The 18,165-nt window shown below is 47.3% G+C and overlaps 1 protein-coding gene across 2 annotated transcripts in view; it reads right to left on the bottom strand.

Moving 5' to 3' along the window:
- Nucleotides 1–509: 509 nt before the first annotated feature.
- Nucleotides 510–18,165, bottom strand: part of TAOK2 (TAO kinase 2) — a 40,173-nt gene continuing 22,517 nt past the window's right edge. Inside the window, exons 16-20 of one of the 2 annotated variants that reach the window (XM_061591301.1) lie at nucleotides 17,776–17,979; nucleotides 16,668–16,907; nucleotides 8,631–8,843; nucleotides 7,196–7,378; nucleotides 510–4,198 (exon numbers count right to left, since the gene is read on the bottom strand). In XM_061591301.1, the coding sequence (XP_061447285.1) occupies nucleotides 3,689–4,198; nucleotides 7,196–7,378; nucleotides 8,631–8,843; nucleotides 16,668–16,907; nucleotides 17,776–17,979 (1,350 nt within the window). In that variant the 3' untranslated portion in view covers nucleotides 510–3,688. Of the gene's footprint in view, nucleotides 4,199–7,195; nucleotides 7,379–8,630; nucleotides 8,844–11,680; nucleotides 16,908–17,775; nucleotides 17,980–18,165 lie in introns of those variants that run through there. The other variant, XM_061591300.1, reaches the window with a different exon arrangement.

Below are 18,165 nucleotides of genomic sequence, written 5' to 3'. Positions count from 1 at the left end.
TGAATGAAAGCTTAGGCATGGAACGTCTAACCAGCACCATCGTGTTAACATCGAATCACTGAAAATACCTATTTAGAGATAAGACAAGGGGTCACTTGAATTCAACTTGCTTCTGAGACCAAGCATCCTTTCTTCTAAGTCCTGAGAACTCAATTGAGGGAATTCGAGCACCTTACATTCAATTCGGTAGGATGCATACAGACAAAACTATTTGTTATTCCAGATTAAATCAATTGAGAGCTATACTCCTGTCTGCGTACACACAGTTACTTCATGTTTCAGGGTCTCCATTCCACATGTAAAACACACCTTGAAAGAGAAAGTGGAAATCCTTTAACCTCATTGTATAGGTATAAAATGGGGCAACTGACACATGTTCAACTATTATCTTGACATATGAACGTCAGGATCCTGCCCTATAGGAACTTGGACAGATTTCGCTACCTTGGCCCCATTCCCTCTCCAAACCCAAAGAGACAGAATGCTTTGTTTTTAAATATTCAACATTTTTATTAAAAGATTTCTCACCCCACCCCAAGATCTCTCCCACAGGTAGCCCTCTAGACAGCAACCACTTCCATCTTTGCGCTCTCTTTCCATTTTTTGCTCTCCCAAGTAAGATTCAAGTCCCCCCACCCCATCCGTTTGTTTTTAAAAAGTGTTTTATTTTCTAATACATTCCATAGGACACATATGTCTAAGTTTCCCCCCCAACATTTTTTCTTCATATATAAAAAAAGACATACACACATACATACACACACTCACATTAGTTTTTAATCACCCACACAGAGGGAGACACGAAAAAAATGGGAGGAGGAAAAAGGGAGGGGAAGAAAAAAAAAAGGGAGCCAGGAAGAGGGAAAACTGTACATGGGGGGAGTTATGGCACCAAAAACAGAAATAGGTTTTTTTAAGCAAAAGGATTATTATAATACATCAAGCCCCTCCAGCCCCATCCCTCCCATAACCCCATTTCCCAATCCCAGGCAGGCAGAAATCACTAACTGAACACCTTGAAGTAACAAAAGATTCCATTCAGTTCTCCCTTCCCACCCACCCCTCCTGCTTAAAAGAGTGGCCTTGTTCAATCAGAAAATTAACTTGAGAAATTTGAAGAGAGTTCTGGGAGAACTTTGTTTCATCAGAAGTCTAAGAAGTTTCAATGAGAACATGTGATGGATGAGGCCAAACCAGTGCCCTTGGGTTGGGGTGTGTGTAGGACAGGCGCAGACGGGGTTATTTGGTGAGGAAGGGGAATTTATGGGGTTGTGGGGGAACAGACTTTAGCTGCTTTATAATGGAAAAATGATTGTTTCAAAGCTCCCTGCCCAAATATGGGGGGGGGATCTAACAAACACAATGTCTTAAGATTGCACCACATTTCCCTCCACATTACAGTGTACCAGAAGGCTAGTCTAGAGATCATCTCCCCAACCTCCAGTTTTCCTGTAAAGAGGAAATTTTAAAAATATGGATTCAAATGTTAGTTCACTCACAGCTTTACCTCTTCGCCTGCTGATGGTGTGAACTTGGCATTCCTCCCTACGTGGTGGAAATGTTTAGGGATGGTGCAGAACAAGACGCCAATCTCTCCAAGTGGATGTCTCACAACAGAGCTATCAGACGTTTTCTGGATGGTACTTTCCCTTCCTGCAATTGTGCATTTGGGCCACAACTCTGAACAAATTTTGAGCATGGAAAAGGTTTTTCAAGATTCTCCTTTGAACAGCCAGAGCTGAAAGGCCACTTTGAAACTCCCCTCCTCTTAGCTGGGCAGAGAGGATGCCGGCTCATGAACTGTTTGCTAGTGGCTGGTGGGTCTGACCCACATAAGTTCAAGGTCAGGGGAGGAAGTGTTTTTCCATCAGAGAAGAGGTTTGATTTTTAAGTAGAGAAAACTTTTGACAAGAGGAGGAGAGGACAACTGGCTGTTGATATCATTTGTTTATTGTGACAAGCTGACCCTGATCCCAAACCCTGGGAAGCTGGCCTTGGGGTTTGTTCATACTGGGTATTCTATAACTTTATCCAGGGGTGCATGTGTGGATGATGGTGGTGGTGAATGTAAGGTAACAAGGAGGCACAGAGCAAGGAGATAGGATGAAGAGGATGTTCAGTATGAGAGTTTTGAAACAAGTGCTGTTAACTCTGCTGGGCATTCAGATTCTGCAACTGATCTCTTGCATGCAAATATGACCTTCGGGCTGCAGATCCAGGGAGACTAAATTTGGTGTGGTGCATGTGAGTGATGCTGAGGAAGGGCTGGAGGACAATGAGAATGACAAAAGGTTATAGGAGGAGGTTTAAGGGAGGAACGGCAGAAGCAAGTGGCAATCCGCTGTCCTTGGCCACAGAGAGCGCCTGACCTTCCAGAGGTTTAGGCTGTGTCGGAAAACTAAATTCAATGCTTAGGACTGGGTGGTAATAGAGGAAGGTCTGCAATTCAAAGCCCCTTTAGGTCACCAGAGAGGTGAGGTGGTCTCTCCATAAGAGGGGCAGGGAAGAGACAATCCATCTGGGTAGGTGGTGACCATTAACACAAAAAGATCCCTAGGCTGCCATGGGCTTAGATCCACGTCTCAAAACAGACATATGGGGCACAGGGTATGGTTTAAAATCTACATTCTGGTTAGTGACAGGAATGTGAGGACTGGTTTAGGACCCATTCCCGCTCCCCCCCGCCCCCAGCAAGTGGGACCAGCATGGTGCCAAGACAGTCTCAAGAACTGGAGGAGGCCACATCTGTGAGAAATGGGGCAAAGAAGGTAAGAGTCCAGCACAGTTTGCAATTTACAATTCTTTCTCCATCCACTGACTGTGGTAAGGTAAGGAAGGTTCTGGAAGCGGAGAATGGTCCAGAAGCGATTGAATTGTTATCTCTAGTCTGTGAATCTGAGCAGGATCATAAGCTACTGTCCACACCTTAGGAAGGATGCAATTCTTCACTGTCAATCTGATAATTCTATGCATGCACAGATTGGCCACCACCAATGGCAATTCAGGATTCTCCCCAAATCCATGCCCATTCATTTAATTTCTCTTCCGCTACCAGAACTGATTTTAAAGGAACCATGACGCAGGAGACACAGAACAGGTTCTCCAAGCACAAGCAGCTCTGGATCACAGCACACAGGGAAACTATGGATGCACAATCAAGAATTCTGGATCTGTTGCGATGTGGGCCCTTTCTCTCTCTCTCTCTCTCCCCCCCCCCCCATCCTGGGAATATTCAGCCACATCCTGAAGACATAATTTAGTCTCCACTGCTGGGCCACTGTTCTCTGTCTCTACAGATTGTGGCAATGCTGACGGGAGCAACCGACAACCACCAGAGATGCAAAACCTGATTGCCCACGTCATGTCCACAGCTTCGGTGTCTCCCTCCATTTGGCGGGGGATAGGAAACCACGATCTGAGGAGGAGGCACCAGCCATGCTCCAGAGGGCATGAATGCAACCTTCCATTTCACAGTCCAATCCTCTGTGTCTCTGTGCTTGCAAGATGGTGGCAAGTCAAAGGCCACAGATGACGACTGAGGAGCCTTCCACTGTGGTTCAGTTTTCACAGCATCTCCCATTTTTAGCTTGCTGAGCCCTGGCAAACATGCCCCTGCCTTCAATCCCCTTTCCACCAGCCAATCCCCCATCTCCCTCCAGCAAAGTTTCCCTGTTCTCTCCCAATCACCTCACGAGTAGGAAAAGTGCGATCCATTGAGGATATGAGAGGTGACGCTGGCTGAACGACTGATGCCCTGGTCCGACTGGCCGCCAGAAGCTGTGCGCCGCAGCGGCTGGGGGCTGTTCCTCAGCATGACCACATTAGAGCGGCCCCCCGGGGCAGATGACGAGGAGGAAGATGAGGAGGAGGGAGAAGAGGAAGGAGGATGAAGCCAGGCTGAAGGGGGTGGGGCTAGCATGGGGGGCTGCCGCCATGCGTGGGGGGCACCAGCTGTGTTCTGGACGCCATGGCTCCAATGGGAGCCGCTGCGAGGAACGGGGCGGGAGGGCCAGGGCTGAGGGGGGGCGGTGTAGCCTTGGTTGAAGGCTTCAGCCGGAATGCCTGTGAGTGCCATGTTGCTGAATCCCAGGCGCATGCTCTCAGAGTCGAAGGCCTCGATCTCCCGGGCCTGGCGCTCCAAGAGGCTCCGGATGCGATCAGACCGCTCATTCTGTAAGGCCAACATCTCCTCCTCGATCTGGAGATAAAGACAAAGACAAAGCATGAAGCACAAAGGTGCACACACCGTGGGCCCTCTAGGCATTGGTGGACTGCAGCTTCCGTTATCCCTGACCATTGGCGGTCCTGGCTGGGGCTGACGGGAGCTGGAGTTTTAACAACATCTGGAAGTCTCTACAATTGCACTAGCCTGGGACATCATGGCCTTCCAGATTCTGGAAAGTGCATCTCCTCGACAGGAGTTCATGAGTGCAGGCTCAGACAGGCTTCCAAGAAGAGCTAACTGTAAAAGGTGCGGAGGGGGCAGAAAGACACACCAGCTCTCCTATATGCAGCTTATCAGAGTGAGCAGGAATTCTAGACTAAAAACAAAAGGGACGGGCTATGTTGGGTTGAGCTTCTATCTGTGTGTGTGTGTGGTATTCAGTTCCTCACATCTCAGGTAAGCAGTTTGTAGCCTTAGAACTGACTGGAAAACAATCACGGAAGGCACGAGAGGGAGATGTTACCCTTCCTTTTTGTGACAGGTCGCCTAGCTCATGCTAACCACTTAAGAAAGAGCAAGCATTGTGGGAAATTCTTTTTGGAAGATTTTACAGATGTCATTAGAAAGGGAAAGGTTGCATGACAGCTGGCAGAAAAGCTTTTGTTAAAGAAATGTTCAGCATGTGCACAGCCGATACTTTGTCTGAAGTTAAGTCTCACTGAGTTCAAGAGAGTTTTCTCTCAGGTAAATATGTACAGGGTTACACCCTTAGAAGACTGGCAAGAAAGTCTATGTTTGTGGTCAAGAACAGAGATGTGAAGGCCTGGAAAAAAATTGGAAAAATTAGGAACTCCCCTCTGTTCCCCCCTCCCCCCAAAAATTGAAAACAACAACCACTACCACCTGTGGTTTTTAAGAAAAAAAAATCCCAGTTTTTTCCTGGGCCTTCACATCTTCTGCCAGAAATCACTGGGAGTTAGGAAGTGCCATAATTGGATTACACCCTTTAAAAAAAAAGCATGTAAATATTGTTGTGGTTATGACAGTGGTAATGGACTTCACAGTTGGCTAGTAGAAAACAGTGGCTGGCTGCTAAGGCTTAGCGGAGAAACAGCAAGGGCACCTGGGTTGGCTAAGATGGAAGAAGGCATAAACCTGGGATGGACAAACTGTGCCACAAAACCAGGGGTGGGATATCTCAGGCCTGGGGGGGGGAGCGGCGGGACACACAGATGCAACCCTTCAGGCCTCTTTATATGGCGTCTGGAACTCTCCCCAGGCCATGCCTCCCACTGCCCCCCCTTTGCACCCTGAGAGGTTTTGCCTGGATGGAATAATAGAGGGGAATGCTGAGCATGTGTAGAAAGGAGCCTACTGGACAAAGATAAAATTCACCTTCGTGGCCCAACCCACTTTTGCCTCTGGCCCTGTCCACCATTGGCATGCGGCCCTTGAAAGTTTGCCCAGAAGGACATATGGCACTTAGACTGAAAAAAGGTTCCCCCACCCCTGCTCAAAACAGTTTTAAAAAAGGCAATTTCATATAAGTGTTGGCTGTGGAAGCATCTGAACTGATGAATGGAAAGCTGTATGGGGCTAACTCAACTGGGCAATGATGACGTGGCTGAAAGATGATGATAATAATGATGATGATAATTATGATAAGAAGTCCTAAAGTGCTTTTCTTATTCAGAGTACCTCAACTGACAATCATCATGAAAAAACCCTCGTAAGTTCAGCTAATATTACCATCTTTGTACGATTCGTGGGATGGCTGAGAAAAAGTGATGCCTAAAGCCACCTAGCAAATTTACAGGTGATCTGAGATTGGGAGAAGAGATCTTCTGACTCCCAGCTAAGAATGTGGGAGCAACCCTGGTGGATCAGAACAACGGTCCATCAAGTCCAGCATCCTGCATCTCAGCGATGCTAACTAAATGCTGCCCAGAACAAGGGCATGAAGGCAACAGCCTTCTCCTCCTCCCCCCCACCTCCAACAAATTGTGTGTGTGTAGGCTCTCAACACAGCCATCGCGGCTAAATAACACTGATATAGCTTCTCCACGAATTTACCTAATCCCCTTTGAAACAAAGGCAGTGGCCATCACCACGTCCTCTGGCCACGAATCCCCGCAATTAACTATGTGCTGTGTGAAGAAACACTTTTCTTCGCTTCTCCTGCTCATCAGTTCCATTGGGCGACCCTGAAGGGTTCACATTCCGAGAGGGGGAGAAGCTTCTCCCTGTTCACTGTCTCCATGCCATGGAGCTCTCACTTTTATCCACTGCACCCCATCAACTCCTTGATTAAAGAAGGTTCCCTTCCTCTCTCAACACTTACAATATGAGAAATATTGCAGAGCAGGGATGGAGACCTTGTGGCCCTCCAGATGTTGCTGGACTTCAACTCCAACCCTTGACCTTTGACCGTGCTGGTTGGGGCTGATGCAAGCTGGGAGTCGGACAGCATCTGGAGGGCTACGGTTCCCCATCCTTGCAGAAGAGCCTATGAGACACCTAGAATTAAAATCCCTCCTTTCTTCCTAATGAGCCTGCAATGGGCTTTTGATTGCAGCTCTCAATCCATCCCCGTTATCCAATCCACCTTACAGCAAACCCATCAAGGCCACACTTTCCCCCAAGCTTTTAAGGAAGGCTGGCCTGCACTACAATCAATATGAAAGCCTGTTTAAGCCATCAAGCTCTCTCTTCACAGTTTTATGAAGGCCCTGAGAATTCCATGAATAAAGCCCAGCATTGTTTACACAAAAACTACGGCTCTTTGTTTTTTTTTTGGGGGGGGGGGAATGGAGAGAGAAGGCAGAGGCAGTCATGAAAGTTTTATAAAGTTTTGGTGCACACACAGCCTCAGAGGGATCGTAGATTAGTACAAAGTTAGGAGCTTGGATTCTCAGAAAGGTTGGGGGAAATTAATGCTTCTCACATCTGGGCAGGATAAATAGGAGAGGGCTGTAGGTCTAAGTGGTTAGTGCCATAACATTAAGGAACCACAACTGTGGACTTACGTACCCTTTGCTCTAGCAGTGCCCGGCGGATTGACACCCGCTGCTCAAGCTCCTTGATCTCACGCTCATGCTGTGCCTCAGTGTGGATCTTGATTTTGCTCTGATAGGCATTCAGCAGCTCCAGCTCCTGCTGCAGTTGCATCCGCAGGACCTGGTACTCAGCTTCTTGCGTCTCATCCAACCGTAGCTGGGAGAGGGGGGGGGGGAAAGGAAGAGATAAGGTTGGGAGGGGCAGTAACCACAGGGCTGACTAAGGAGAGGATGGCCATTTCTACAGGAAAAGGCAGACACTGTCCACCCAGCACAGGCACAAGGTCCCCCAGGGTTACAGGAGCGTCCCTGAACAGTTTTTCAAAAAAATTCTCCACTGAGCTCTGCTTTGTGATACTGTCACTGGGATGTACAGAACAGGAAAAAATCAACAGGTGAAGCACCTCTTTTAAAGGAAAAGCACACCTGTGGAATTTCTGCCCATCAGGTGTGAAAGTTACATGAGACCTACCTAGAAAAAGGGGATTCACCTTATTATTGCATAATAGGTGGTACTGAGACTTGGCCTTTGGAGTCAAGAGATCAAACCTCATCTCGGTCTCGGCCACAGGTAGCTCTGGGTAAGTGGGTCTCCATTAGCCTCAGTAAACAGGAAAACAACTTTGATCAACAGGAGAACACTCTGAGTGCAGAGGAAATATGACATAGTAAAGCACCTTTAAGGATCACTCTGCCACCCAGGTCACATCTGCTCTATGAACACTGTGATTGAACTAGCCATCTCTCTTCCTATGGAACCCTGGGAAGTGTAGTTTGGCAAGGGGGAAGCTGGAGGTCTCCATCAGAGCACTCTCAGCATCCTCACTGAACTCTTTCCCAGAATTCTTTGGGGTGGTGGTGGTGGAAGGCATAACAGTTAGTGGCATAAAACCAATACAACCCTTTTAGCATAGATGGGCCCACATACAGTAGGGCCCCGCTTTACGGCGCTTTGCTTTACAGCACTTTTCTAATGCAGTGGTCTCAATTAGGCACAATTAGACTAAAGCCCCACTCATACGGCGCTTGTTCTGCTTTTACAGTTTTCGGGCATCACGCGCCATTCTATTCAATGAGTTCTGCTTTTCAGTGGGGGTCCGGAACGTAACCCGCCGTATGAGTGGGACCCTACTGTACTACTACTTACTAGAGCTACATACATTCTGCACTAAGGCAGCCCAAATCCTGTCCCCTCCACAGAATTAGAATGGCTCAATTTGCAAAAATACTTCTGCTGACTGTAATGAGGGGAACAGGAAAGGAGGCTGCTATCACTCGAAGGGCACAAAACTGAGGAAAAAGTTTTGTTGCTTGACTTTTAGAACATAATCAGAAAACACTCTCCCCCACTGGTGGAGAAATGAGCCCATTCCCTTCTCCCTGGGGTGGGGTCATAGTGGGGTACCTACGGCCTGGGTGGAGAGCATTTCGTTGATGCTGTGGTCGTACTGCTCAGCTAGGATGGCCAGTTTGCGGGTCTGCTCATCCTTCAGGCGCTTGAGGATCCCTTTGTGCTCACTCTTCGGGGTGGTCTCCAAGAGGTGGTTGCGAAGGGCCTTGTATTGCCTTGTCTGGATCTTGCAGGTGTCCTGGAACTGCTTTTTAATTTGCAGCTCCTTGGACTGGGGTAGGAGAAGAGAGGAGAAAAATGCAGGGGGGGGGAGAAGGACAGCCCAAGCAACCGGGGGGGGGGAGAATGAACAAAGGATAAGAGCGCAAAAAAGGGGGGGCAGAAAGAAGAGGGAGAAAGAGAGACAGGAGCATGTGTTAGACAAACAACTCCCACCAGGAGGGCTTGGGTGGGAAGACCCTGCAACCCATGCTACAATTCCCTCTGAAGTCAAAGCCACTTAAATATGACATATTTCCTACACAGAAAAGAGCATCTTCATGATATTCAGAGGGTGCTGCTTCTGAGTTCCACCAAGGGAAGGGACTATAGCTCAGATGGGGAGCTTGTGCACAGAAGGTCCCAGGTTCAATCTCTGGAATCTCCCGTTAAAAGATCTATGTACATAACAAGGCCAGGAAAGACCTCTCTCTGCCTGAGGATCCTGGAGAGCTACTGCCGGTGAAGAGCATGCAGGACTGGGCTGGCTTGCCTTAATAATGGGCAGCTTCGTATATTCATTGTGGGAGAAAGGCAGAATATAAATGGAATCATAATGACAACAACAAAGCAGTAGCCCTAATGGCAACTCATTTTCAAATAGGACCATACTGTGAACTGACAACCGGCTGAAGGGCCCAGCAACTTGACTCCATTCACTCCCATTCCAGCACGAGCTTGGACTGTAGGCGAAGAAGGGCTTTTGAAAAACTCTCCCCCCAAGTACGAACAGCAGCGACGATGTTCAAATTCTCCCTTTGTGAACTTCAAGTGCTGGTTCCTAGTTGCGTGTGTCTTGGGCTCATCCCCATGAGTCAAAAGAACTGAGATGCTTAAGGGGAAAGAAGTTTAAACAGCACCTCCACTGCTGTTACTCAAGGCAAGGTGGAGGTGTGCCTTGGACAGTGTGTGTGTTCCCCAGGACTGTGGCTACACCAGGGGTCAGATCAACACACACCCCGGTAGCCTATTCCTGTACTAAAAAGTCACAAATGCATCCTGCATAAGGTTTGGCCCTGCTACCAAGCCCTGGGCTTCTTTTTGGAGGACGGGTGGGATATTAATTTTAAAAAATAAATTAATAAAATGGCAAAGGGTTAATTGAAAGGCAGTAAAAAAAAATAATTTAAGCTAACCCGTGCTAAAAATAGGGCATGTGTGACATTATCACCACCCACTCCCGCTGTCTCCAGCATTTAGTTTTGCTGAACTTCCTCCTTCCTGTACACCAGGCAACACTTTTCACAGCTGTCTTTTATCTGATATTCTCCTCCGGAGGTCATCTGGTTACCCACAGTCAAATGAGTAAAAGGACCCCAAACCCTCTGCCCCTTTTAAAAAAGTCACTCTTCTCTGCCCTCTCCTGATCTAAACAGCATTCAGGTTTCTGTAAGAAGCACTCGAAGGAAGGAGGAGGGAGAGTATATAGGGTGCACCACAAATATTTAAAACTTGCAAATTGGAGCCACGGGTTGGGGGAAAAAACCAAGTTTCTCCTTCTGTGCCATTTCCTGGCTAGGCTGCAGGCTGGTCTGAAAAAGGGCATCATCAAACACACGGAGCTAAGACCCAAGCCCCTTGTGTTACAAAAGGGATAAGCAAGGGCAGAAGCCTCACACTGACACCAGGAATAGACAGACAGTGGCATAGTGGAAGATGGCAGGCAATTCTTGTGCCTCTGGAAGAAAACTGAGCTCCACAACTGGGCTGCCAGAAGGTTTATAGTTCTTCATGGTCAGGGAGGAAAATACTTTAAACAGAAGGACGCTTTTTTGAACTGAGACCAGCGTAGTAGGCAGGCAGAACATGTACACCTTTGCCATTACCATGGCTGGCCCCTGGGAAGCCTCTGGGAGATGGTACTTTTGTCAGGATATGTGGCAGGAATCCTGTTTAATGACCATCACAAAACTTGATGTTGGTCTGTGTTTATTTTGGAAATAACATGTGTTAATACTGCTCGTAACCAGTGCCCGGTTTTGCAGAGATGAAAGGCTGGCACAAGCCAACCCCCCCCCATTAATTCACACAGGGCACAATCCACCAGGAAAGACTTCGGTGATCCTCCCAGAGATATTCCTGGTGGAATGTGCCGCATGTATAAAAGCTGTCTTCCACTCAGACACCTAAATGGCACCCAAAATCCACTTGCCTGAGGCAGCTGCTTCAGCAAGATGAATCTTTTCATGACAAAAATGTGTTGCTTTCATGTTCTCAACCTCCTTTGGAAACAACTGGGTCAGCTACCAAGCTAATTGGGCTACTGTTCATTTCAGGGGTTGCTGGATCACTAGCCCTCAAAAGTTGCCAAGATAATTCTGAACATATAGCAAGCAAATAACCTAAGACAGGGAAGCTACTAAAACTGTGTGGATTCTATTTTTTTCCTCGAGTATTTCAAATAATTTTATAGAACATTCTCACCACCTGGAGTGTAGAAAGTTATGGATAGTTGCAGCTTCTCAAAGTTAGTGAGAATTAAGGCAATAGTGGGGTAACACAGAGGGGAAATGCATAGATCTCCTCTGATTTAGGTTCTGAATAATATTCTTAACCACCCTTTCCTAAACCTTGGGTGCCTAGACTACAATTCCCATCATTCTTGGTCATTGGCCATGCTGGCTGGGGCTGATGGGAGCTGTAGCCCCCCCCCAAAAAAAACCCACTTGGGGACCCAAAGGTTGGAAAGGCTGGTCTAGACTTTTTAAATCATAGGGGGCATGATTTGAAGGAGGGGGAGGCTTATATAGTAGTTTTTTTGGGGGGACAGAGGTGTGAAAACAGACTCATAGCCCAGCTCCTAAGCTTAAAGTGCCTCATTTTATTAAAAATGTGAGAAAGAAATCAAAACAAACTCAAAACTCACAATACAGAGATGGTGAGGTGTGGTGCAGAATTATTTTTATTATTTTCCTTCAAAGTTTCACATGCATCCACAACAGGGAAGGGAGAAATAAATAAACCACAGATGAATACCTTCCCCCACAAAATAGGAGAAATAAATTAAAAATATTTAACACAGAAATAAAAAAATATGCAAGGAGGGTAAAAGGAAAAACAACCACAGCTCAAACACACACACACAAAAATGGGAAGAAATACAAATACACTATTAAAATGGTCAAAACAGAATCTGGATGAATGAGAATAAGTTTGGCCAAAAATATATTGAGGAATGATAAAAAAATTAATCCACAGCTTAAGCAAAACTGGAAATAAATAAAAAGAGGACAGGTGAACCAAAAAAGGGAGAAATGCAGGGCAAATGATTAACGCACAAACGTGACCAAAATCAGATAGTTCAATGGAGAATTAAAACAAAGTTAGAGATAATCTCAGACTGGCTAAAAAAAGTTGTAGCAACATAATCGGATTACTACAAGGTGGGGAAAATATATATAAAAATGCATAAAGGAAACAATTTAAAAATTAATCACCAACTAAACCGGAAATGTAGGCCATTAGTTCCAAAATGATTTAACAGCACAAAACATGGCATACGACAGAAATGTGAAAAATCCTAGCTCTGTCCGTGAATCTAATCAAATTTATTTGACGTAAAAACCACTGAAATAAATGGGATTTACTTTCAAAGTTGGTGTGTCTGGGATTACTCTCTTTGTGGTCAAGAAAATTAAAAATATTCAAGCTCAACCATCCCAATTTGGGTTAAAAAATAACTGGAAATGTTGTGCCTATTTGACTATTAGTGTGTTCATAGATCAGCTTTTATATGGACCCGCTTTTATTTCCTAAAAACAAAATAAAAATAAAATAAAATCTAGGAGCAAAGCTCTTCATATGAACTCTACTGATACTTTGCAGTGTTTTGGAGCCTACCTGGTTAGAGTAGCCTTCCCCAACCTTGTGCCCCCCAAATGTTTTGAACTACAACTTCCAACAACCCAGTCAGCACTGTCTGGAGTTGTAGTCCAAAACATCTGGAGGGCACAAGGTTGGAGAAGGGCTGGGTTAGAGAGTTAAACTGGAAAGGTAATTCTTTTTAATGCCGTGAGTATAATCAGTGTAAGACTAAAGGAGCTTTTCGGTTGTCCAGAATTCTGTTGCTTTTACTTTACCAGATTCTGGGGTAGGGAAGGTGCCACAGCTGGTTCCCCGGGAAAGGGGAGAGGTTAAGGCAGCCTTTCCCAACCGGTGTGCCTCCAGATGTTGTTGGACCACAACTCCCATCAGCCTCAGCCGTTGGTAATGGGGAGTTGTGCTCCAACAACATCTGGAGGCACACTGGTTGGGAAAGGCTGGGTTTAGGCATCACTGTTATCCCTACAGCTGCATCTGTGATTCAACAAGTTGCACAGAATGGAGATGGTCTAAATTCTCACTTATATAGAAGGCTGGTTCACTGTCTGGAAAACGCCCAACAGTCCCAATATTTAGGGATTTGCTTTTCTTTTCTATACATTTTTTAAAGCTTGCATATGCCCATATTTGCACAGACATTAATTCAGTAAAGGTACATGATGTTTTATCTCCTTTGTTTTGTTTGACTAACATAGCAACTGCCTACACTAAAGCAAATTGGTTAAAGCCCTAGCCATTATTTCAAAGTCCCAGGATGTGGTGTTTGAACATTTCTCATTTCCAGTCACATTTTTTTTTTAAAAAAGCACACAAAAAAAGAGGTTACTGACTGGCCCATTGTGCTTTCAAATGAAAAATGCTGGCTTTTCTTTTCTTTGCAAATTTCTCCCGTTTTCAGTCAAATTATATATTTTTTAAAATCTCACATTATCTCCTTTTTCTCCCTCCCCACAAAGACTGGTTTTATATAAAACTTAGCAAAAAATCATGAACATACACAAACATAAAATTAAAAGTCACCTTGAAATATATACATTCAAGTCAAAACAAAAAAAAATGAAGTGAAGGGGATGTTACAAATAGGGTGGAAAATGATAAATATATATATTTATAAAACGGTGGAAATATATATATTAACGGCGAAAGAATCACCTAAAATTAGTTAAGCCCGCAGGAGCTGGGAAGAGTCTGATTTCTTGAAATATGTACACCCCTTTAAGTTTCATAAGTTTCCAGGTCAATTGAAATAAGGTTCAGTGGGAGAGAACGGTAATATTTCAAGGGATTTGGATCCTGAACTTTTCAGGAGTTGATCATGAACAGAACCCCATTTATTTTGATGAGTGTAGCATTGAGCCCCAACACCCTATAACTTCTTTGGGGCTTCTATGTTGGCAGAAAATGGAGGACCACAGGTGTCCCCTCATTGTTCAAAGTACGTTTAAAATGGGAAAAACAGTGCCTGAACCTAAAAAAAAAAAGGGGGGGAGACTAAAAAGTGTTTGTAGGAGTGGAGCAGTCTGCAAACCTGCAGCCCCTGCCCCCTTATCAAACTACTCTTTTCATTGGGGTGCACTGAATCAGGATTTGTCAACCTTGACTCTGCAAATACACTAGCACACCTGCATCTCACACCTCAGGTTTAAGGGGCTTGGATCCCTTCAGCTTCACCTGCATCCCAACATCTCCCCATCTTCTCCCAGCCAGTTTGTATGGGCACCAAAAAATATTCAACCCACCCAAACAGCCAGCTCAAAAGGGCGTCAGGCGATTCTTTCCTCGTTGGGATAATGAACACACAACAACGCCCCTCCCCCAATGTGTAAACAAATAAGGAGCTGGCACAAACTTCTGAACCTCCCACAACTCAAACCTCCTTTTATCAAAGGCCCAGGGCTCCCTGGCATTAAGACATCAAATTATCCCCCCATGCCACTGGACTCTCTATACCAACAACACACGCCAGATGGAGAGAAGTGGTTTTCAGAGTAAATACTGTTAAGTGGCTCTGCCTGGGTCATCTCGCAGAATTCTGTGTCTGAGACAGAGGACCAGGATGCCAGAATTCCACTGGAATAGACTATTTCACAATTTTAGAATAGGGTGCAGAAAACTCAGATCAGGGCAGCCCCCTTCTGAGCAAACACAGGGTTGTTTATCTCCAGGGTTTCCTGACAGGCTGGCTTCCTTGCCCACGATGACTTCTACTACTCCGCCTTGCTGACCCAATGGAATGCCCTCTGGGCCTGGCTGTCAGATGGGGGATGCGGCTAGGCCTTTCCTCCCGCAGGACATGCAGCCCCTTGAGGCAATGCAGGGCTGAAGGAGGCAGCTGAGCACAAATCACCTCAGTGAGGAGCCTGTTGATGTTGCAAATTGGCTTAGCGAGAAGGGCTGCAGCCTTGCGGTGCCAGGGTAGGGCTGGCTGGGGCTGCCGTGACAGCACTGGGATGCGGCTACGGAAGCCACCTTTGTTGGTTTTGGGGAAGAGGTGGAATAGCCCCTGCTCGGTAACCAGCCCCAAGCGCTGGAGGATTCGGAAAGCTGGGCGTGGGAGACGCAGGAGAACCAGGAGCCAAAAACGGCGGGCACGGCGGGGGAGTCCCTTCAGGTTGTGCCTTGCAATGGCCCCCAAGAGGTAAAGGGGCAGGAAAAGCCAGGGAGAAGCTAAAAGGTAGGAAGCCAGGAGGATGACTGGAACATACAGGCGACCCCTGCTGGCACTCAGCCCCACCACACCCACCACTCCTGCCATCTTGGCCAGAAGGAGGAAGGATGCTCCAGAGAGGAGGAAGACAGAGTGCAACAAGGTGTATGTCACCCCCAGGCCCACCAGTGCCCCTTCAAGGGCCAGGAGGATATCCTGAAACCCTCCACCCTGCGCCCACAGTGCTGCAAGGAGCAGCAAGAGAGTTGGGGCACATGGATAGGCAGAGACTAGCAATGCCAAGACCACACAGAGAGCATGAGGCAAAATGGCTGCCACTGGAGGTGGGACAGGGCGGGTTTTGCTGCTGGCCTGCTGACTGTACGGGTCTTCAGGGGCTGGGCAGCCATCCCCTGGGTCTCGCAGGGCTCCCTCCTCTAAGACAGGGGGTAAGGAATGAGGATACAAATGATCTTCACATGCAAATGGGTCTAGCTTATCAGCCTCTTGCCCATCAGGCTCTGGAACATCTGAGCGCCCCCGGACAGGTAGCAGAACCCCAGAACTCTCTCCAAAGTGATCCTGCAAGCCAAGAAACTTCTGGTGTAGTTCTAGATCAGCAGCTCCCTCTTCATAAAGCTCTTTCTGTTTCAAGCTTGCTCCACTGAAATCTAGAATCTGATCTTCTTTTCTATCTGGATCTAGGACTTCATTGTCCTTCCCATCCAGCCCAAGCCTCTGCTCTAGAGCTGTAGCTTCCTGTCTGTCTGGAATTACACTTGCCAGGCATTGCCAATCTGGCTTTACATCCCCAGAACACTCATGAAGATCTCCAACTCCCTTTTGTGACCAGTCCTGTATAAGAGCCCCGATACACACTGCTTCCAGCTCTAGAGCCTCTTCCTCCTCCTCCTCATGGCCATGCTCTAGAACCATGTGCCCATGACAGTCTAGCTCTGGCTCCAGAATCCCTATTTCATGGGTACACTTCCCTAAAAGGTTTGGACATTTTATTCCTGCGTCTACACCGCCACCAGTTGGCTCCAAAAACTCTCCGATATGTTTGCATCGGCCTAGATCACTGTGACAAGGACGGCCTGACTCCAAAACAGCCGATTCATGTCCTCTTGGGTCTAGTGGCCCCATGTGTGCGCATTTAGATTCTGCATCTGCCAGGCATTTCTGGACCCCAGCTGCACAGTCACAGGGACCAGGCCCACCTGAGTGGTCCTGTACAGACTCTAGACTTCCGTCCTCATGTGTGTCCATTTCTACAACCCCTGGGTGCCCCTGCCCTGGCTCCAGAACCCTTTCATCCTGCCCTTCAGGGCACCACTGGCAGCAAGGCGGGGTGTAGGTAGCACCTACTTTGAGGCTCTTAGGCTGCTGCCGGACCTCCATGGCGTGTTTCTGGCGCAGCTCCTGCTCACGGCGCTTGTTGTACTCCAGCTGGTTCGAGAGCTCTGTCTGGTGCTGCAGGCGGGTGAGCTCGGTGCGGGTGCGCTGGACGGTGTGCAGGTGTCTGAACTCCAGTTCCTGTGTAGATTCATGCTGGCGCAGAAGCATGGCGCACTCCAGATCCTTCTGTGTCTGTTTTTTGTTCAGCTCCTGGGGGGGAAGCAAGAAGGGAAAGGTATTTGAGCTTCATGTTCCATAAAGACTTGCTTCTTCCTGGCATCAAAGTTCTTAAAAGGCGCAGCGTCCTTCTTTGGTCCATGCTTCCAATGGTTACATTTTTTCCCCCAAGGGCCTGAGAACGGCAACGTCCGCAGCGCCCCTTGCTCTATTGTCAGGGCTGTGTGCGCTCTCAGCAGGTCTTCACAAGCACAGAATTTGGGATTGGATGCAAAAGCTGGCATCCTGAGAAACAATCAGCTTTCTTCTTTTTAAAACACTGGTTCCTAGGAACGCTTCCAGATGATGCTTGGTGCCAGAATCAGGAAAGACATAGGGGCATGAACAGGATTCCCAGTGGTTAGGGTGGGGCCTTTAGAGCCCAACTCAGTTACTAGCATAAACAGGAGATGTTAATAAGCAAATCAGGGAAATAAATTGTTCATAACAGTTTATATATTAGGGTATAATTTCCGAAGGTTGCCGAATTTGTGTGTACATAGAATTACTATTGCTTCATACAGAATTGTATGTTTTCATGCAGGGAAGAGACCAATCTCCTGCCAACCTATTTCAGCAGAGGCCACTGCCTTAACCACAACTCCTGCTGTCATGCCAGTCCCACACTGCACTCCCTCATGCCTTGCTGGCTCCCTGGGGCAAAAACCCAGACAACCGTTGTCGATGCCTGTTCTACTGGGGCTACCATAGCGCCACCCCAAAGTGACAACATGATTCTTGCCCGCTCAACATCCCGTACCTCCAGATCACCCCTCCTGCAGCCTCAGCTGTTCAACCACAGCTAATACTCGCTTTCCCGCTGGACACTGCCCGTACCAGATTCTGGTCAGAAGGTCCTCACCTCCCGCAAGAGGTCCTGATCCAAGTTGTGGCGTGCCAGCAGCATCTTGCGCTTGTACTGGCGGCACTGCAGCTCAAAATACTGCCGCTGGCGGCGCAGGAGGTTGGCCTCTTCCTCCGCTTGGTAATGCTGCATGTTCTCCTTCTGTCTCAGCAGCCATTCCTGCTTCTCGCGCTTGGGTGTACTCTGGTTCTCCTGCAGCTCCTGCAAGAGGAACAAAAACAAAAGGTTCGTCATGCAAAGTGGAACCATGGAAAGTATGAAGGTGTGTTACCCCCATTCCAGGGGTAAGGAACGAGATCTGGCTGGCTGGCTGGATCCTGAGGCCGCCCCTCCCAGCCCCTTGGACAGGGCTGCCCACCTGTCAACCCCCTGATGACATCAGGTAAC

Source organism: Rhineura floridana, chromosome 11 (assembly GCF_030035675.1).
Source record: "Rhineura floridana isolate rRhiFlo1 chromosome 11, rRhiFlo1.hap2, whole genome shotgun sequence".
In the NCBI taxonomy this organism is placed as follows: Eukaryota; Metazoa; Chordata; class Lepidosauria; order Squamata; family Rhineuridae; genus Rhineura; species Rhineura floridana.
Note: the sequence above shows the minus strand (reverse complement) of the source record. Positions and strands in the feature narration are given on the sequence as shown.